This window comes from Anopheles arabiensis, chromosome 2 (assembly GCF_016920715.1).
Source record: "Anopheles arabiensis isolate DONGOLA chromosome 2, AaraD3, whole genome shotgun sequence".
In the NCBI taxonomy this organism is placed as follows: domain Eukaryota; kingdom Metazoa; phylum Arthropoda; class Insecta; order Diptera; family Culicidae; genus Anopheles; species Anopheles arabiensis.
Genome location: NC_053517.1, coordinates 102823613 through 102844785, shown reverse-complemented (window position 1 = coordinate 102844785; position 21173 = coordinate 102823613). Strand labels below are relative to the sequence as shown.

The window sequence follows — 21173 nt, the reverse complement described above, 5'->3', positions numbered from 1 at the left end:
AACACACACACACACATTCCACGATGCGGTGGAGTGATCTCACAAACACCACCATAACCGGTCGCACGGTCGGCGCCGTAAACATGGGCTCGATCGTGCTCCCCTCCACCCGCACGCGCGGCAGGCTTTCTGTTCTGGTTTGGGGCGTAGAACCACACCGGAACGGAATTAGTTATCGACCGTGAGCGCTATCGCGAGGTAGCATACGAAACGTTGGCTCTTCCCCGCTTGCCGTCGTTAGCGACACTCGTCACAGTGCTTTGTGTCTGCATTCCGTGCCCGTCGTCTTTGCTACCGGAGCTATCCACGAACCCGTCGACGCCCGGCCGAACCATGTCGTTTGTTACTGTGCCGCAGGGAAGCGATTTCCCGCTGGAGAACCTTCCGTACGGTGTGTTCAGCACCGCCGGCAACGTAAGTTGGTTGGTTGTGGGGGGGGGGGGGGGGGATATCGCTAAGCATAACGCAACCCGGGCTCTCATGGCAACGCGGTCCGCTCTCTTTCACAGCCTACTGCCCGTATTGGCGTGGCAATCGGTGAGCAGATCCTTGACCTGTCCGCGGTGCTCAGCTTCTACCCGGAGCGAGTGCAGGTAAGCTTATTTGTTACGATTTACCTTATTTTTATAATACAAACTAAAGTGTTCTTTCCTCACCGTTCCATTACCGCCCACCCCCTAAGGGTGCGCTAAAGTCGACCGTCCTGAACGATCTCATGTCGCTCGGCTGGGAAGCGTGGGATGAGGTGAGACGCACTACGAAGGAGCTGCTGCTGGAGGGTTCAGCGCTGCACAAGGACGCCGCCCTGCAGCAGCGAGCGCTGGTGGCACAGTCCGACGCCCAGATGCACCTGCCGGCCACGATCGGCGACTATACGGACTTTTACTCGTCGATCCATCACGCCACGAACGTGGGCGTCATGTTCCGCGGCAAGGAGAACGCACTGATGCCGAACTGGAAGCATCTGCCGGTCGGGTACCATGGGCGGGCGAGCTCGGTCGTCGTGTCGGGCACCCCGATCCGCCGCCCGTACGGCCAAACGCTCCCGGTCGAGGGTGCCGAACCGGCGTTCGGCCCTTGCCGGCTGTTTGACTTCGAGCTGGAGATGGCATTCTTCGTCGGTGGACCGCCGACCGCGCTCGGCGAGCGGGTGTCGGTGCGGGACGCGGCCCGGCGCGTGTTCGGCTTCGTGCTGATGAACGACTGGAGCGCACGGGACATCCAGAAGTGGGAGTACGTACCGCTCGGCCCGTTTACGGCGAAAAATCTCGGCACCACGATCTCGCCGTGGGTCGTACCGGTGGCGGCGCTGGAACCGTTCCGGGTGGATAACTTCCCGCAGGATCCGGCACCGTTCCCGTACCTGCAGCACGAGCAGCAGTTCAACTTCGACATCAAGCTGGAGGTTGACATCAAACGTAAGTCGTAGATAATGATTTCTTCCCCTTGGAACCGGTCTTGGCATCGAAATCGAAACCTGTTTTTGTTTTCTTCGATCGGCATTTGAATATTTCACGTTTCTTAATGCGTTTCTCGTGTGTGTGCGCGTGTTCTTGATTCTTCCTTTCCACCCAAACCCGCAGCGAAGACAACCGGCGTAGCAACGACGGTCTGCCGGTCCAACTACCGCAACCTGTACTGGACGGCGCTGCAGCAGATCGCACATCACACCGTCACCGGGTGTAATTTGAAGCCGGGCGACCTGATGGCGTCGGGCACGATCAGCGGCGACGCGTCCGACTCGTTCGGCTCGATGCTGGAGCTAAGCTGGAAGGGCACGAAGCAGGTTTCGCTGGCCGGTGGGGAGACGCGCAAATTTCTCCAGGACCACGACGAGGTGCTGATCCGCGGCTACTGTACCGGGGCCGACGGGTTGCGCATCGGGTTCGGATCTTGCGCCGGTGTCGTACTTCCGGCCACGCCGTTCGAGTAACACACACACTCATCCACCCAACCACCCAGTTTCTTCAGTTTTCGGAGGCGCATTACACGCGGAGGAGTAATAGCTGGCAGTGACCAGTTGCAGTCGTGTTGGTTTTTTACAGCTACAATTTCCAATAGATATTATACGCCTTTATTAATGCATTCTTATCCAGGTGTTTTGTTTGTGTGTGTGTGTTTGTTTTTTTTTCATGCTCTTGTTGATGTTGCTATTGTTATACCGTCTCTTGTTGGGGGCAAGTTTTATGTTCGTTTTTTGTTTGTTTTCTTTTCGTTTTGTTCAATTCTTTATTTTAGTTCCAACAACACATAACATCTATGGGGATAAAGGAGAGATTCGTTTAATGTGTTTTTTTTTTGCATGTTTTGCATATTCTGCTTGTGTGTATGTATTTATGTAGTTTCGTTTGTTACTTTCAACGCCACACGGGTTGTCCTGTTCTGCTGTGCGTTTGCTTTGTCGGGATTATAATTGATTTTCGCTGTTTAGTTGTATGGTTTTTTGTTATCGATTTGTTTTTCTTCTTCTTTTCTTGTTACCTTAACACATTGCACAATCGCATCGCCTATTGCATTGGAATTTTTGGCTCGACAAGCAAAAAGTGGGGCGGGACAGTGGGAAGGGATAAATGGAAGAAGATAACGTTAGGCAAACGTACGTAGTGGTGCTGCTTTTTTCTTCTTCTTCTTCTTCTTCTTCTTTTTTGCGCAGAATATTAGATGCATCTCACTCGGATGCAGATGCAGTGGTGAAGCAACTGAAGCCAAACCTATATTGTACATGTACGTGTGTAATTGTTTTTAACTGCTGTTTCGACTACGGCGGTTTTAAACATGCTCTCTCCCCCATGTGTTAATGCATCGTGTATACATATATATAGTTTTTTTTGTCTGTGTTTTTGGGGGGAGCGCATTTTGGCTAATTTTGCGTTCACATTACAATTACATAAACGATTCACATCACTTTCGAGATGAAATATACAGAAGGTGACGATGGAATGGGTAGGGAGATCTCTTTTACCATCTCTATTACTCTCTCTCTCTCTTTATCTCTCTCTCGTTATCTCTTCTTCCTTCTCTCTTCTTCCTTCTCTCTTAAGTTTAGAGGTTCATCCCACACCGATCATATCCCATCGTCGGCAAACGAGCGTGTATCTGAGAGTGAGCGCGAATCGTTCTATTAATTAACATTTCATTTGAAGGAAGACTTTGTGATTTTGTCGTTTCGTTTGTGTGTGTGTGTGTTTGTTACATTCGTCCTACACTCACTTCACTTAAAAGTAAAATTCGCTACTAAAACAGCGGATACCCCTTCAACCCTGCGTTCCGGTGCGCCGGTTGCTATGTCGACTTTGTCGACCGGTGTCGTCGCGGGATCTCTACTCATTACAGCATAACTAACTTACAACTCACCACACATTCTCCTGCTATTCTCGTTAGCTCTACACGCTGTGATTTGTGGTTTGTGGCATCAAAACTACGAACGTAACAACAGACTGCTGTAACGGAATTACTAAAACACGGAACAGTAACAGAAGACGGCTAATACGAGCAACTTAAACGAATGCGTTTCAGTCCCTTACCGCGAAACTTCCGGTCACCATACAATTTATAACACTTTTTTGCTACACATTCACACACACGCGCGCCTCGTGTGGACTAACTCTTTGATCGCCCATCGCATTTGCAAGATTAGTCTACATCTTTCTTATCACAATGGGCGATGAAGGAGCTGGACGACGATCGCGCTACTACAGGATACACACACACAGCACAGCACAGCTCTCAACAGTATATATATATTCGCGTAGCGATAACATTCTCAGTCACAGGGTTTGTTTTCTTTTCCGTTTTTTCTCTTTCATTCGCTTGTCGTTTTTATCTTGCCACATACCTAACCAATGGTTTTTATCTCCCTCCTTTGCTTTCCTGCCCACACGGTAGGAGACATGAAGCGTTCAACATACCTAAAAGCCTAATATTTACATATATCTTTATACCCGGTCGTACAACAATCGCTTCTTTTTTTTGCTGCAACACAATGTCCGGTGTAAAAGGTTCACCTTAAGGGGCAACCCCAAAAAAAAGGGCATGATAAGTGAGATATGCTTACTCAATTGTAAATAACGTAATTTGTCACTAACTTTGCTTGACTTTGGACTATTGTAGTGTGGTTTCGTAAATGCCTTCGGTTTCGTTTTTACGGTTATAGACGGTCGAAAATGCAACGTGGTAGTGGTGATAGCTTTATGGTTCTGTTCGTTCTTTTGCATCTACATCGCGCACATTCAACTATCTCGAGTACGTCGAGCAACACCGCGAGACAAATTTGCGTGAGACATTGTGGTAGTAGTCAACAAGTAACTTTGGGTGTTTGGGGTTTGATGAGGCAATTTGAGAAAAACCAAATTAATGGAACGCTATCGATGCAACCGATTTGGTGGAACTGCGTCCGCGCAAAGACTGGCTGCATTTCCCCACGCGTTCCAAAACGCCAAAACACGTGGCTGAGTTCTGTGATGTTGTGATTGAAGGTTGTCGTAAATTCCGTGTATAAGTATACATATATATAGAGTGGGGAGGGTTGTGTACATATGTATATATATCTCTCTAGCGTTTGTATCGTCATGTTTTTGCTTTGCTTTTTTGTAGTTTTTTTGTGTATATATATTTCTTTTTTATCTCCCCACGTCTCTTGGGCTTCCCACAGGCAGGGGGAGGAGTTTCAACAGTCAAGATTCCGGTAAATAGTTTGAGTGGCTTTTTCAAATGGGAAATCTTAATAAAATTTCACTAAAAACAAACCCATATTAGAGGTAAGTAGGTAACGGAACCGACTAACCGTTTCTTTTTTTTTTTTGGAAGATTTAAATGCATCCGTTTAACAAGGGTTCTGAACAAAGTGATATGTCTTTGACATAATATGCAGCTAACAGAAATAAATCTCTTCCCTACGCAGAGGGGGGAGGGGGGTGGTTCATCTAAACTAGCATTACATCTTAAATAACGGTTTTTGCGATTTAAAAACCACACTCACAGATTTCGTTATGATAAATAAAGCCAGTTTTGTTTGTGTGTGCTTATGTTTTGGCTCGCCAGTTTGTCCTTTGCGTGTGGCGTCTGGAGATGTGGCCACACAACACTAGAACTTGGTTGAAGATATTGATATGTCTTCACAACTGATACTCATTGGTTGGATTCGATTAGTTTTAAAATGTGTGTGTCTGTGCACTTTTAAATGCTTTTTTGGCACGTACTTCCACACATACAACACCCATCGCCGACCTCGCCGGCAGCTTACAGATCCTGCCCGAGACGGTCGATCTCGTTCAGCATGAAATCAACGTCCGCCTCCGTGACGGCAATCGAGGAAATGATTGAGCGGAAAAAGTTCGGACGACGGTCGTCCGGCTGGTAGCCGACCATCAGCGTGCCGGACATCATCATGCGCGACTTGATGATCGGGCAGATCTTGGCCAGCTCCTGCTCCTTCTTCGCGTCGTGCGGTACACCGCGCAGGCGCTTCGGGATGTACCAGAAGGAAACGTTCACGCACTCCGGCTCCATGATCAGGTAGAACTTGTCCGACTGCTGCTTGATGCGCTTCACCTCGTACTCGGCCAGCTCCATCAGGTGGTCCATGTGCTTGCCGAACCCTTCCGTACCCTTGGAGCGCCACTGCAGCCACAGCTTGAAGATGTCGTTGTGCCGGCCGCACTGGATCACCTTGTCGCCGGTGTCGTAGCTGATGTCGTACAGCTTGTCCGTCATGAACAGGTACTCGGCGGACATCTGGTTGCAGCTAATCAGGAGACCCTAGGGGACGGTATGGGAGGAAATAGTATGTTAGAAGTTGTAATGCTTGGAGTATGTTAGGGATACATTAGAAGGGCATATGCTCCGATTACCAGAGTTAACTTGAAATGTTTAAATTTGACTATTTATACCGGATTCTAGCTTGGTAGTTGAAAGACAACTTCTAGTAGGTTAGCAGCCTAAATTCATCAGAAATCCTAGAAATTTTTTGTAAGCTGTAGGCTATATGTTTTGTTAAATGAGTCAAATTGAGTTATGGAAGATCATTAGCTACGTGGTACTACGATGGCGTTCATGGAATGAACTTTCAAACGAATGGGTTCCTTCAGTTTCGGCATCACCAATGAGACAGTGTGCTTATATTTTGAAATTGATTTTCTTCATCTCACCAGACCATGTTTCGGGCAATTCAACACTGCCTGTGTTTTAAAAACTTGCACCATTTAAGACAACCCGTGGGCTGGAAACGGCCACAGCTGTGGTTCCCACAATGTTCGTACAAATACGGGTCTCTCCCAAACACTCCCATTCAACGGTGGCAATCAATCGTAGAAGCAAATAACGCGCCAGAACATGGTTCATCAATTTACTGCCACTTTCAATCCCCAATTCGGATGTGTTCATCGTTGGGAAAGTCGGTATCAGGGAGCAGGGATTTGGAGAGGATTACGCGACTAAAACTTCCATCATCCAGTTCCCTAGCATCTCTCTCTCTCTCCCTACACCTTCGCATATTGGGTTTGTTGGAAAAGTTGGATGAAAAACACTTTACGCAAGCAAATTGTGCTCCGCACGTAGAACGCCGGACAACGCCAACATGGATGGTGGGCAAGCACATTGCACCCAGATTGCGCCATAACGAGCGCATAACGTATTGCGCGCAAATTAAATGCGTCTGATTTACGACTGCTCGTCATATTCTTTTTTTGGGGTTTCTCTGGGTTAGTTTCAGGGCAGAACTAGTTCAATCACGGGGTGTGCATGGTAATAAAAACATGCCGGTGTACGGCGGCATCAGGCTACTTACATCCTCCTTGAAGTGAATCGTTGAACACTGCAGCAGCGCACCCATCAGCTTGTGCGGGTTCCATGTGATCGAGTCGCATCTGTGGAAGTGAGAAAGAAAAAAAAGGGTACCATTGTAATATTCCGGTGTTTTTGTTAGTCAGTTTGCTGTCCCTTTCTTATCACACCACCAGCACCACCACCACCAGGAAGGGCATGATGATTTGGGAAAGGATCCGGAGAAAAAACAGGGGGAGTAAACTGTTTAAAGAAGGGGTTCCATGCGGATGCGCCTTGCCTACGCTTTCCTCGGTGGCATTTTAGGGCGATGACAAATTTTTCACGAGCAACCACACGCACACACAGACACCCGGGGGAGTGTTTAAGAATTAATTTTATGTACACAACGGTCGCGTACGTACGATTTTTCATTTGTTAGCACAAGGGAATTTGCATGAAGTCGCTTATCGGTGTTTGAACAGAAGCGCATTGGATTGTTTATTGGAAGCATAAGGCCTTAAAGTGTACCACAAAGTTAGTCTGCGACAGTCACTTCTCGCTGGGAGTAAAAGGTTGAAATGATAACGTAAAATTATATTTAAAATAAGAGGCCCATTCTTTAAGTGAAGTCCTCAAAAGCACGCATCGGTGCTCAAATCAGTGCAGTAATCCTACATTTCAAACATTTGGACAACCTCTCGTGCTGTAGCTGAAGGTTTGTTTCACAGGTGTGTTGTGGCCATATCTCGCAGTGCCCTGGATTAAACAAGTCAGGGATTTGGCCGTTACAGGTCGCTTGAGAGCCATTATGTGAAATGCCGGTAGCGCACATAATTCACTCACTGTTTGCAGGGTTTTAAGTGCATAATCCAGGTACCATAGGAACATGGTAGCGAGTAAAGTTGTTGGTTGGAAAATAGCCTTTCTAATGGGAAATGTTTCCTGCAGGTCTTGGAAACTACATGTTATAAAACCATTGTTTTCTCTGCTTCCTTATCCTCTGTACCATATAGAATAAACAGTCTCGAGGTAATTCTAGACACTTTAATTAAACGTTAATTATTTCCCCGAGCAATTCAGTAAAGCCTTCTAATCTATTCAATTTTTACGGAATTAAATTTGCGCAAACATTTTACTAACGTTGTTCAACGTCATCTGCCCAATAATGCACACTCACACCTACCAATTGTTACCGTGATTGAGGTTGAAATTTTAAACGAAAAAAAAACAACAACAAAATCACTCAGTCTAGTTGCGGTCTACCGTGCAGTCGTGGGATTATCATAAAATTACAATTCATTCCAACACAGCATCCAACTTTCACCTTTCGTGGGATAGGGATTTCGCGGTTTGATTCGCGCACTTTCCTCGCGTCAATCTGGAAAAGCTTTTAGCCTAATGACACTTTGAATGTCCTTGGGCGTACGACCTTTCTCTCGGATAGTATGTTAATGATTGGACAAATTTTCGATGCAAAGTGTTGATTAACTTTGGCTGGCTTTTTTCGTTAGTGGCCCTGGCAGACTTTTGATTAATTATGTAGTGCAATGTGGAAATGATGTGGCAAAGGCGTAAGTACACGAGCACACGAGTCACCACTCAGTAGTGCATAGGAAGGTTTTTGGCACAAAACTGAGTGCAAAGACACATTGTATAGGAAAAAATTCGTCCCAAACTCCAGAGCCCATGTCTGGCAAGCTGTTACAGGCATAAAATCGACCCAACTCGAACCCTACGCTTTAGGAATTTAATTTCGTAACAATTAGTTACAGACTCCGACACAGAGTTCCGTTCCGCCTTAGACCGTACCCCTGGTAAGTCCTCGGATGTGGATGAACGCAAAACCAATAAGCATTGCCCGGGCCCATTCGGAACATAGGAAAGGGTGGCACAATGGATGAAGCTGCCTGCCGGATGTTGCCAGTTGTGACCATCCTGACTTTTCACGGTTTGGGTATTTTAATTTTCCTCTCTTTCCGACAGATTCCTCTATATTTGTGTGTGTGTGTTTCCATCTTTGAAAGGGAAGTTTGACAAAAGGAAATATTAAAAAAAAAAAGAAATGCTGGTGCTATCAAAAAGGAAATATTAAAAAAAGAAACGCTGGTGCTACAAGAATTAACCCTCAAGGTATTTCTAAAGTAGAAGTATTTCTAAAGCCAGCAAACGGCACACACTTGCGACTAGAATGCGCACACTAAATGCACATCCTTACAATAGTCCTAACCTGTTTCTATCAAAGCAAGCATCGCAGCGTGACGCGAGCACATCGTCACTGCCACATGGTGCCGGAAGCTAGTGAACAGGAGGGACAGCCGACATTCAGTTTTGACAGTCGAGTGAGTGATTAAAGTCACCGGCATAATAACCTCCAAACAGACGCGCACACACGCAGCTGTAGTGAGTGTGTGTGGGTTGCCCGGGTAAGGATAAAAATAACGTTTTTCACATTTTCCTGCTTCCATTCCCATGAAACATGTTGTTCCGAGGAAGGATTTTTCCTCTCTGTTCATTCCCAATGTCAATTGTTTGACTTCAGTGATGCGTTCAGATTCGGGCTGTGTGCGAGAGGGAAATCAAGGCCATCTCCGTTGGAAGATTAAAGCGTCGGCGCCTTGTGTGTGTGTGTGTGTGTGCGTTGTTTCGCTAATTGCAGGCTCTTAACATGCTGGTCGGTTTTTGGATGGCAATCGATTTTATTCAAGCCACAGCATTGGAAGAGATAGAGCAAGTGCGTGTCCAAAGGCATGCCGGAAGCGGCCAACCGTTTTGCTACGTACCTTTCGATGCCGGTAAAGCGTGGATGGCGGTACTTTTTCGATAGCAGCAAACCACCACCCCAAGCGGCCTGAAAGGAAAGCAGAGTTGAAGAAGATGGAAATGCTTTAAAATTCATGCAAAGTGTCTTAAAGATACTGTTGAATATATGGAAACGGAAAAAAAATGTATAAAAAAGGAACTTTTGTATGAAACGAAAGCAAAATGGCAAAGTTAGTTCCAACGAATAAGAAAAAGACACAGTTAAACAAACACAAAAGAACACTTACATCAACGTGGAACCAGCAGTTGTACTTCTCGCAAATGTCGGCCACCGCGTTAATTGGATCGAACGCACCGAGCACGGTAGTACCGGCAGTCGCATTCACGAAGAACGGAATCTGGCCCCGTGCCTTGCGCTCCAAAATCAGCCGCTCCAGCTCGGCCGGAATCAGCCGGCCGTGCTCGTCCGACGGTACCATCACGCAGTTGTCCGTGCCGAGCCCACACACGGCCGCACATGACTTGACCGAGTAATGGCATTGGTCCGACGTGAACATGACCAACTCACCGGGCAGGGCACGTGCCCCATGCTCCTTGTAGTTCGGGAACATCTTGTGCCGGGCGGCCAGAAACGCGTACAGGTTCGAGATGGAGCCACCGGGCGCCAGGATCGAATCACCACCGTCCCAGCCAATGATCTTGCGCATCTTCGACAGCACGACGTTCTCCATCAGGATGAACACTGGGGCAATTTCGTACGTGAACATGTTGGTGTTGGCAGTTGCCGTCAGCCACTCGCCCGCCATCGACACCACGTCCAGACCGCACGACAGCTGATTGAAGAAATGGGGATGTCCTGTCAAAGAAGAAGAAGAAGAAGAAGAAGGAGAGAAAATATAGTACAACGGGAACCGGATTTTAATAGACACAAATCGGTACGAAGGGGACAGACAACCTCCTCAATCCATCAAGAGATTTGCTGCTGCCGGGAGGCTTTAGGCAGGATTTGAGAGCTTCGGGGCCATTAATTATGGGAGTAGAGTCCGCTGTTACGCGGGATGATGGAACCACTGGGCGACTAGGGCAGCCAGCAAAACAATCACCATTTCCTGCTAAATGTGGCGTAATAATCCAACCTGCCAGGCTCTGCTCCAGGATGAGTAGACGGCGTTCGGACGGAAGAAGTCGGCCTGCATCATCTGTATCATAGCAGCCTCAGGAAGCGTAGGCTCTCGGAGGCTTATGTAAATCTGCTACTCAACCACTATCGGATCGAAAACAGATGCTGGAAAATGGAATCAGTTCCGAAAAAAACCTCTACAAGGGGTAACCAAAGTGTCTGTTTATTTGTTTGGGAAAAGGATTAAATCTCACTCGGACTTCGTTGGCCCATGCGTTGCAAAAAGGCTAATCTATTGCTGTTGCATTTGCTGTTTTACAAACAAATCGGGGAGCGCAATCGGGAGGGTGGTGCTCCTAAAAGAATGTCAACAATCAACGACAAAAGCCCTCTTTCCTGAAAGGGGAGATACAGAGTGGATTACGGCGAGAGTGAATGTTAGGCAACCCTTCGACCATAATCTCGACCGCGACTACCGCACACGTTCGAATTCAATTACAGCGAGCTGTGTCTGTGTGTCTCTGCGCAAAGTTTGTGCGTACCCTGAATTCACCCCTGCTGCTGCTGATTACTATTTCATCGAGCCGCAACGAATCGATCTCCCTCGTCTTGGGATTTGGGAATGTTTTCGACGACCATTCCGACACTTCCGGGGTAGCACATCCGGTGCATGCCGGGTGTAACTTTGAGATGGGCAGATTCGATGTCCTGTAGCGTTGGAGTGTAATTCAATTGAGGAGAGATTTAGCAGCAGCAGGACAGTGGCAGAGAAGTGCAATCGATTGAGCTATTTAGTGGTTTGGAATGTGTAAGTGTTTGAGAGTGTATTGATGTATAAATTGATTGCAAATCAAGAACACTTCGGCGTACTAAAGCTGTTTTAATATTGCTTAAAATTCATTAAAAACACCCTAAAAATCTCTCATGACTTTAAACACCAAAAAGAGGTCCTCCTCTCTCTCAACAAAAACGCACACGCTCGTCATTAATTAAATGCGGTTGGAGTGCTTTTGAGGTGATAACAAAAAGCCGCAATCAATCACGCACCAACACAATAAACACGCCAATTGATCTCCATACCACACTTTGTCCCCGAGAAAACGCAAAAACACATTCTCCCACCGACTCCCGCTGGGAGAGTTTAGCCTCAAAGGATAATGGAATTAGGTGGTAATAAAATACATTCAATCTGCCAACCCAAGGACCTTCCCTTGTTGTTGGCTCAAGCCGTCTGCACGACCCGAGTAATGTTAAAAAAATAATAGCAGTAGCAGCAGAGGCAGCATCCTGAAGAATTTAATCCTCATTCATCGTACATTAACATATTTCACTCTTGCTGAAGGATGATGACTGCTGCCTTCTGCTGCTGCTGTGGTTGACATCGGCCCGTCATACGCATACGCTTGTGCGAACCCTGCCTCGAAAATTCGACTTATAACGCGCTTTTCCCTCTCGCCCTGATTTTTCCTCAGTCCCGATGCAAGGGTTTTCCCTGACGGCAAGCCGACAGTTGGTGGTACAGGAAATGTCGGCTCGCAGGCAGTTTTCTCCCTCGATCCGCTATTTATTACTGTTTATTGATCTAATCTTGGCCACGTGTCCACGTGCGATGAAAAGGTGCCTTTTGGCGGGAGCAAAAGGCGACCACGGCAAAGAAGATTACATGTATTGTTTGTGGTCGCTAGTCAAAAAAAAAGGGAACACACGAAGAAGAAACTTTATAATCACGTTCCAATTGATAGAAAGGGAGTGCTCAAACTTGTAGGAAAAGGTTTATAAATTCAATTAAAACCCATCTATGCATCTTGACTTTTCGATCCCGCTGGTAAAGCCTCTCGGCGCCTACTTCGATTGTCAACATTTTCATTCCATTACTGCTATCCGTTCACACGCCTCCCAGTGTGATTGTGGTGGCTGTTTCCGTCTGTCATATCTTCATCATAGACAACGTTCCCTTCCCGTTTCCCCGTCAAGGAGAAGGTGAAAAGAAATCATCCAGATTATGACTCTTGGTGGTGAGATTTATGTCCCCCTGCAGCGAAGGGGTATCGAATATCATCCGCAAATATTTTAGCTTCTTAAGTGTCGCTACTCCAACATTTCGAAGTAGGGAAAAGTAGGTCCTTATCGCACCAACCGAAAGGGGGTGAACGTTCATGTCAGGAAGTTCCGGGAGGAATGACAGGAAGTGAACACAAGAGAGCAAAAACAAGATGAACACCATACCATACACCGACCAGATAAGGTAGGTAATATCCGGCGTAATCGGATCCTTATTTTGCTATTTTTTTGGGAGTATTTGAAGATTGAAAGCACAGGCACAGAGAAACTACGAGTGCAGAAATCACATCACTCGTACAGATAAGAGGCTTGCTGCATGTCCCTGTACAGAATAGTGCTCTGAAGTGGAGTTAATTGCTTCTAAATGGCCCAACTAATGAGCAAGCGTTTGCCGTTGGTTAAGCACCTTTTTGCGTCACCTCCGGAAGGTATACGTTTGATAAATGATTCCACTTCCTGACGTTACAGCTCCTTCACTGAATTCAATCTGCGTGTGGTGAAGGACACGCGTTGCTCAAGCTGTTACGGACATCTTTCGCTGCATGGGATAGTCGCCCACGGGCACTAAGACGCATTAGGTGAAACCTGTAACCATTTCGTTGAGCACGTCCAAATAAATCAAACCCAGCTGGTGAAGCTAAAACGGCCCAATTTGTTGCCCAACTTTTCCCGGGGTTTTTGGTTTGATGCTGATCCGGATATACGTCTGTTTTCACTTATTTTCCCATTTCGCACCATGTGCATCATGGAAACCCGAAACCCGCATCAGGGCGCCATATTGGATGCCAAAGCGGTATAATCTGTGGGAGTGGGAATTGTTGGATTGTTGTGTTTTGCCCCCAAAACGATTCGGGATTTAATGTGTGACCTTTTTTTGTGCTACGTCCGCGTATCCTTCCCACGCCTACACCTACCTGTCTTGACCTGGTACTTGAGCGTCATGGCACAGTCCTTCACCAGCTGTTGCAGTGTGACCGCGTCCTCGGGGATGTCCAGCGTGAGCAGCTTCTTCATGTCCTCCGGATGGTGGAAGTCAAGGATCTTCTCCTTCCGGTCGTTCTGTATGTTGACGTAGTCGACCAGCAGCTCGGCGATTTTGTTCAGGAACTCGCGCGTCTCCGCCGAATCGGACGACTGCACCACCGGGATGATGTCTTTAATGTGTATAAAAAGGGAGAGGTTTTGGAAAAAGAAGAAAAATACGTTTATATTTCTCTTTGAAGAAGTTTTTAAGTATTTTTATGAACACTTGCAATATAGATGCAATATTTATCTTTCAATAACTTCATCAAACAATGCGACAAGGTTGTTATGTGTTAAATGTTTTGCTGTTCGTTGTTAGGAAAGATTCTTACCATCACTGCCCTCAATTAAAAAAGATGAATTTCCTTGGAGATGCCGGGTATCGATCCCGGTACCTCTCACATGCTAAGCGAGCGCTCTACCATCTGAGCTACACCCCCTGGTTGAGAAGAGAGCAATTGTTTTGGTAAAATTGCCTGCCGCAGCATACTTTTTCGATCAACGCGCGCGTGAACTGGTTTAAACTCGTACAAACATACACACCCCGCGATACCGATTAAATGTGTCCATTATACCCCTTCCACCCTTGGGCGTGGTGGGGTGGTGGACAATCGAGTGCGTGCGTCAGCATACCGTGCACTGTGTTGGCACTGTAATCGCGCGTAATCAGACAGTCCGTTCACGTTGGTGTCGCGACGAGTGAAAGGGCCACCGTATGGTTAGGTCGGGCTTAAAACACCTGAAGTTGGGTGTTTGTGTTTATAAATAGATCAGCTCTGTACGATTAGTGGGGGAATGAAATGAAGCGAGGGCAGTAAAATTGTTTTAAAGAAATACTAGCAGCTTTAAAAAAACATGCTTGGTTTGCTCTATATATTTATGCTCTAAATACAAAAACAGTAGACCACAAGCATCAGAGTTTCTTCGAATAATGCTATGCCATAAACTTGCCTTCGAAAGCCAAAGTAATAAATATAAATATATCCCAGGCTTCGAGCTGGCTTTAAAACTACTAGTCTCAGAAATCCTCAATTAGCAATTATTTGTGTAATAAAAAGCTATCCGAGGAAGAAAAAATCCTACTACTGGCATCCGTCTGCGTCCTCCAATAGCACAATATTGCAAAGCCTGGCTGACTTGGCCCGAGTGAATTGTTCTTTTGCCTTGTGCGACTCGCCCCTGCTGTGTGCCGTTGAGAGAGCATCACCACCCTGTGTAACAATTTCGTACACCATTGGAACGAGGGATTTTGATATTAAAGTTCCCATCTACTTCCATTCATTCCTATCCGCTCCTTCCCAATGTCCATCTTTTTTCCCCCTTTTTTCTTGCAAACAAACAATTTCACCCTCCCGTGCTCAAACGTGAACATGACGTACACAGCTATTTATTTCCCTATTTTCGTCTATCACTGCTAAAGAACGCGCTGGGAATAAGTACATTCCGAATATCCCCTTCGTCGTCGTTTGACAGCGAAAGAATGTGTGTTTCATTCGAGCAATTAGTGTTGATATCTTTTTAATTAAGGATTTCTCAGCGCCACTGTCTACCCTTGCAGTGTAGTGGAAGGATTTTTCACACACCCTCGCTCTGTCTCTACCGGAGGAGGGAAATCCTTCCTGGTACACGCAACACTTCCCCATCATCTTAAAACGCGCCCGCCACACACAGCCACAATATGTCTCTCTGGGGACACATCACCCTGGTCGCCCTCTACAGAGCCAGAGGATTAGATAAAAAATGAACAGTATTGACAGGTAGTGGTGGCCAAAAACAACCGGCTCGACTCGTTCGTCTCGAGCATCGCTCCCCATCGTTGGCAAAAATGGTGAAAAACGATTTTTATAGACTCTCTGGGACTAGAGGAGTGATCAGCTGCAACGGGGCCAGCCTGCCTGCCTGCCTGCCTGTGCGCGGTAAGCAGACCAATCTATCTATCCATCATTGGGCCTAATCCTGGGTGGCGAATGAATAGGAAATTGATTTTCCCTTCGCATAGGGCAGGTTGTTGTTGTTTCACCGTCTCCCGGCATCTGTTCTAGATCCGGCTAGAATGATGATGAGGATGTTATGGCAAGTGCAGCGAACTGAGATAACCTTTTCGCTCTTGTGACCCATGAAGAAGAATAAGCTTAGCTCGCCCGTATTTTGTGGCCATTTCTTCTCCGTTTCTTTGTTTCTGAGACGTTGTGTGGGGATGTTTTTGCTGCTGTTCTTTTGGAGGCAAACGTCGCAACAAAAGGATCCCCTTCTCTGGGGCGGTTATCATATCTTACAAGATTATGTTCAAATAATGATAAATCTATTTTGCACCTTTTCCTATTGATTTTCTTGCACTCCACGTTTCTGAGATCGAAATTCCATTGATCTTAAAAAGGGTCCCTTCTTCGTTGGCTGTAGCCATTGTATTTTAAAGGGGATTTTAAGCGAATTTCTACATGCTTTCAAAGGTAATATTGTTCATCTTTTGCAATACAACAATACAGTTCTCATTATATTATTTCCTTTTTTCCAATTTCCTATGGTATTGTTGTGCTCTATTATTCCTTTTACTTCTTTTTCCAGCCCCTTAGTGGAGGGAGATTTTATAGTTCTTCTTTAAAAAGATAGCCTTATTTGGTGTATTTGGCTATTTTATTTTGGCCAGTTGGAGATGCCGGGTATCGATCCCGGTACCTCTCACATGCTAAGCGAGCGCTCTACCATCTGAGCTACACCCCCTGGTTGAAAGTACTGCAACTTTAAGGGTAAAAATCATGCGTTTGCGCGATCACCGGTTGGCATTTATTTGTCGTGGCATAGTTTGGTCCCTTCCCTTTTATCTTTCTGCTTTACCCTTACTCCGATTCTTCGATTCACGTTTTCGAAGGCAGTTACCTGACCTAAGACTTAAAAGCTTTTCTTGTATTGGCGATTAATTCTTATGTATGTCCATCCCATCTTTAGAAGATTTGTTTACTAGCTATAATGAACACATGCTGTGGAAAACTTTCCTAAGAATATGTTCATTCGCATTTCTCTTTCTATTGCTCTTATCTGAACCAACATCGCTATCATTTGCAAACCTCATATCAAATCCATTTATGCCGCTTTCTTCGCTTGAAGTATGATTCTTGATACCACTAACAAAAGATCCTTCGCATGAGTGGTCACTCGAGCGAACGTTTCATTTTTCCCTCCGCAAAAAGAAAGCTGTCACAACCGGATGCAATCGAGATTAGGTTGAGAGCAGGGAAGGTAGCATTTCTTAGCACAAACTTTTCGTCCTTTCGTCGTGTTCTACAAGAGCTCTCAAGATATGAGATATGCGAAATGGCAAAACAAAACCCAATCGGTAGCACTAAGCCCGACATGTCCTGCATTTTCCTGACAGGTCTAGCGACAAGCGCATTTGCAGCGAAGTACCCCCGGTCGGCAGGCGGCTACGGCCGTTTGGCTTCTGCTGCCCGGCCTAGGCCCGGGCCACCGTTTGGTTTGGTTGCGCACGAGTGATTTCAATTATGTCTGCAACTAACGATCCGTTAAAGTGTAGATAATCGGTTTTATATCGCAAGCCAAATATTTGTGTCCCTTACTCCCGTGCGCCCGCGTCAGTGACACGCGTGCACCCTTGCTCTGCTGCTGTTTCACTTTTCACGCGCGCACGACCCTCAAACACGGGATTTCCCCATTTGGTGGTATCGACGTTTTCCTTCCTGAACGGTGTGCAACATGGAAGAGGAATGTAGGCATACAATGCTGCACAAGAGGGAAACTATTTTCCCAATTCCGTTTCGTTCCCTTCTTCGCTTCCTTGCTTGGAATGCTTGTGCCTGTATGTTGGTTTACCTTTTTCCCCCTTATGCAGAGGAACGGACAAAGAGCGCAGAGAATTTAATAAACGACCACATTCTTCAAATTCCTTTACGCAGTTTCCTCCCGCTGCAGGTTCGTTGATAAATAGCACACACACAAATTAAAACTTGTCCCACGGTTTGGACGCGGGCCACATTTTACGACCTTCGGGGTTCTTTTCAGCGTTAAAGCTGTTTTAACAACAACAAAAAACCTTTTGCAAAAGTTGGTCGACACAAATCAGTCCCCTTCTTTTGCACCGTCACAGATCGGGCGCAAATAATCAAACCTCTTCCCGGAAGAGGGGAGAAAAACCTTCAAACCGATCTGTTTCCTGCCATGCTGCGCTTCAGCTTTTGTGACGTCGGAGGCTTCCCCCTTTTTCCCGTCGGATGGTCTTTTTATCTGTAGGACAGACACTTCGCAACACACGCACACACACTTTGTGCTGTGGCAACCCTCCAGCAGCATGGCATGGGTAAACATTTTAATATCGCAAACATATTTCTCATTCTGTTGGCGCAATCTGTTGATGACGGGACGGAAGTAGCACTTGTGACGGTAGTGCGTCAGAATTTACGCAGACAGGATGTGATACACGTTGATGCAGGTGTACGGTTTTTAGACTGTACTTTGTTGTGTTATTTCTGATCAAACATGTGTAAAGTATATGTAACATTAAATGTAATGTAACCATAAGTAAAAATGTTATACGTTAAGTATCTTCAAACAAAAGCTATTCAACATCATCACTCTTCCTGGTCCTCTGACGTAACAGTCCCCAAAATTCGATGGTGAAATTGGGTTCCATTGCTTATTTGTGTTTACAAATCCTTGAGGTCTTCTGACCCAAACTCATACACATGCGCATCGTGTGTGTGTGTCCCGAAGTTATGCAATCGTCCGTGACCACTCGAAAAAGACTCTGCTTTCCTTGTTTTTTGCCTCCCTTGTTCCCAAACACGAAAAACATCCAATGACGTCAATGGAATATTAATTTAGGCATCCTGATCTACTACCAAGTGAAAGTAACGATATCAATGCTACAAGATGGATCTTTGTACTTCCTGTAGGGGCGCCTCCATTCTGTAGGATACCATGCAATTTGTACGCTGTATCAGAATGTACCAAAAAGAACCGAAAGCTCATTTCCGATTCCAATTTCAGCCACTATACTGCTTACAGCAACGCAAGGCACAAGGCGCATGAACTGCTCCAAAGATCCTGCGCGCAAGCTCCACAAAGAGCTCCGGATAGCAAAATCCCCATTTTGTATCGCCCGTCTCTGTGTGTGTATATGTGCGTCCTAATGAAGGTCATCAACCGAAATGAGCCCGAGCTGGTGGAAATTAATGAAACGATCGTTAGCCAAACGAAGAGCTTAAAACGTATAGCCCCCCTCTCCCATCTTGGTGCTTTTTATAACCCTGCAGCTTGCAGCCATTACCAGCAGCAGGGGCCATAAAGTAGACGCTCAATAAGACGCGCCATTTTTCAGCGTAAGTACATCGTTTGATAGGAAGCTCTTTTCACAACATTGCGAACCGTTTTATTGCCAGCATGATGTTAGCATTACTGAGGAATCGTTTATCGTTCTTTTACAAATTCGATAGTATGCCATCGTAATTACAAAAAGTATAGTATTCTGCTGAATTTTGAAGCATGAATCTTTTCAACGATGTCAACATGAACGTATTAAAACTTTCTTGCTATCGCTATCATTCACTAAGTGTTACGCAATGTCCTTGCGTTACGTAACACTTCCTGCCAAACACTTACCTTTGGCTGTGAGCTTTGCCGTTTTGTCGGACAGTTTGTACTTTTCCACGTTTATCGACGTCATTTTCCTGTCTGTTGTTTTCTGGGTCTGTTGGGGTTAGAAAAGTATATAATGATTTCTTATTCTGATTAAGGAAATTAAATCACTCTTTTCCTTACCTTTTGGGATGTGTTGCTACTTTACTGGAAAGTGTTTTGCGTGATGAACTGTGGTTTTTGTGTATTCTCTCGAATTTACTGTTGGCGTTTAAATGGGTTATCTCAACGATTATGTAACAATTGTTCAACGCACAAACACACCGACACACCCACTATCACAACCTTCTGACGACAGGGAAAACAGGGTTCGATACACGGGAAAACTGTACAGGTTTTGCCTGAAGCTCACGTGGACCGTTGGCACCGAATAAGATTCGCAACCAGATTCGCGTGCTCTAAAGTTGTTACACAACCAGATGGGGCACACACCAAACCAATGGGACACAGTATCCACAAAGGACGGATCCACAGGAGCTCAGATCTCCGCACCAAACAAAACCGTACTGTCCGACGTTCTCGCAAGCTGTGATGGCTGTGCTGGCACGGATCCACCGTCGAGCAGAGAACGAGAATTTCGCCTGTGCCAGTGCCACCCACACAGAATCCAACTACAGCTTCGGTTTCATTACGTCATCGTTCTGGGGCATCCTGAGATTCCCTATCCTTCCCCTCCCCTTTTGGAATGCTGTTCCCTCTGGGAAGATGGGGCTCTGTGGCCGCCATCATGGTTGGGGCGGAGCTACACCGCAGGAAAGCTACTGCTGGTGCTACTGCGCAAGGATACGCAGGATACGCTTTAACGCAGGAGGGGAAAAATGAATATTTTATGTACTTTAACCACCCTCAACCCACTCACCCTGCTCGCCAGTGGATTGTGGGGGAATTTGCGTGGGATTGTAGAATGGCTTCTACGGGGGGTACGATTGTAAAACGCTTGCACAAGCATCGAAATCCATCCGAAATTCCACCCGCCAACGTGTCAACAGGATCGATTGCCCCGTGGTGCCCGTGGTGTCACACACCTTTCTGACAATGCTACACAATGCGCTTTGCGTGGTGGTTGCAACGTGGTATAAATAATAAATAGTTTTACCTTGTTTTGTTCTTCTTTACTTAATGTTGTTCCCCAAAGGGTACGAAATTTATGCAAAATGGTACCTTTCCCCCCGTTGGTTGGTGCCATAAACTATGGGAAAGTGTCTTTTTTTTGTTACAAGTGAGCCTGGTGGGACAGCTGGTTTGTACGCAAATGTACCATTTCTGAGGTTAGCTGTTTTGGAGAACCACAACCCAAATGGCCGGAAATCCTTTGCGGGTGTCGTGTCCAATTAGGTGTAGCTGATCCTAGCCAAGTGTCGTCCGATGACGTCAGACAAATGGGAAAAGTGTTTCTCGTTCCATTGGATAACTTTTTGCACATGTCGGTAAATGAAATGGAAGAAACGTCGAAAGTACTTCTGATTCAGACAAGCAACTGTTACTCTATTTCCTTTGGTTATGAAATCGTTTAAAAACAGTTTAAGCTTTTTTACTTTCACCATCAACCTTTAGGTAAAGTTTTCCAGATAATAAATATACAACCGTTCCCACACGGATCTTTAAAAAGTATCCAATAAAAAACAAAGCTCCAATGGGCAAAAACAATACACTCGAAAATGCCATTTGCTGGTGCGGACGATAACGGAGACCAAACGCAATGACCGCATGTAAACGGATTACCCATTTTACGATCCACCGTCCCAGCGTCCTACGTCAAACTGACAGCGTGTGTGAGTGTTCATTAGTGCCACGAGCA

General features: G+C 45.9%; 2 protein-coding genes and 2 non-coding genes across 4 annotated transcripts; 1 reads left to right on the top strand and 3 right to left on the bottom strand.

The window, feature by feature from the left end:
- Positions 1-126: 126 nt before the first annotated feature.
- Positions 127-2085, top strand: LOC120897529 (fumarylacetoacetase). The gene is made up of 4 exons (XM_040302488.1): positions 127-414; positions 510-593; positions 683-1418; positions 1584-2085. Exons 1-4 carry the CDS (start codon positions 334-336, stop codon positions 1931-1933), a joined length of 1251 nt encoding a protein of 416 aa, XP_040158422.1. The 5' UTR covers positions 127-333; the 3' UTR covers positions 1934-2085.
- A 173-nt stretch (positions 2086-2258) lies between these two features.
- On the bottom strand, positions 2259-19923 carry LOC120897528 (glutamate decarboxylase). The gene is made up of 7 exons (XM_040302487.1): positions 19499-19923; positions 19340-19427; positions 13618-13857; positions 9810-10378; positions 9543-9610; positions 6785-6863; positions 2259-5757 (listed from the first exon to the last, which is right to left on the bottom strand). Exons 2-7 carry the CDS (start codon positions 19401-19403, stop codon positions 5239-5241), a joined length of 1539 nt encoding a protein of 512 aa, XP_040158421.1. The 5' UTR covers positions 19404-19427; positions 19499-19923; the 3' UTR covers positions 2259-5238.
- On the bottom strand, positions 14094-14166 carry Trnaa-agc. The gene has a single exon. It is a non-coding gene; the product is annotated as a tRNA-Ala (tRNA).
- On the bottom strand, positions 16375-16447 carry Trnaa-agc. The gene has a single exon. It is a non-coding gene; the product is annotated as a tRNA-Ala (tRNA).
- Positions 19924-21173: the final 1250 nt, after the last annotated feature.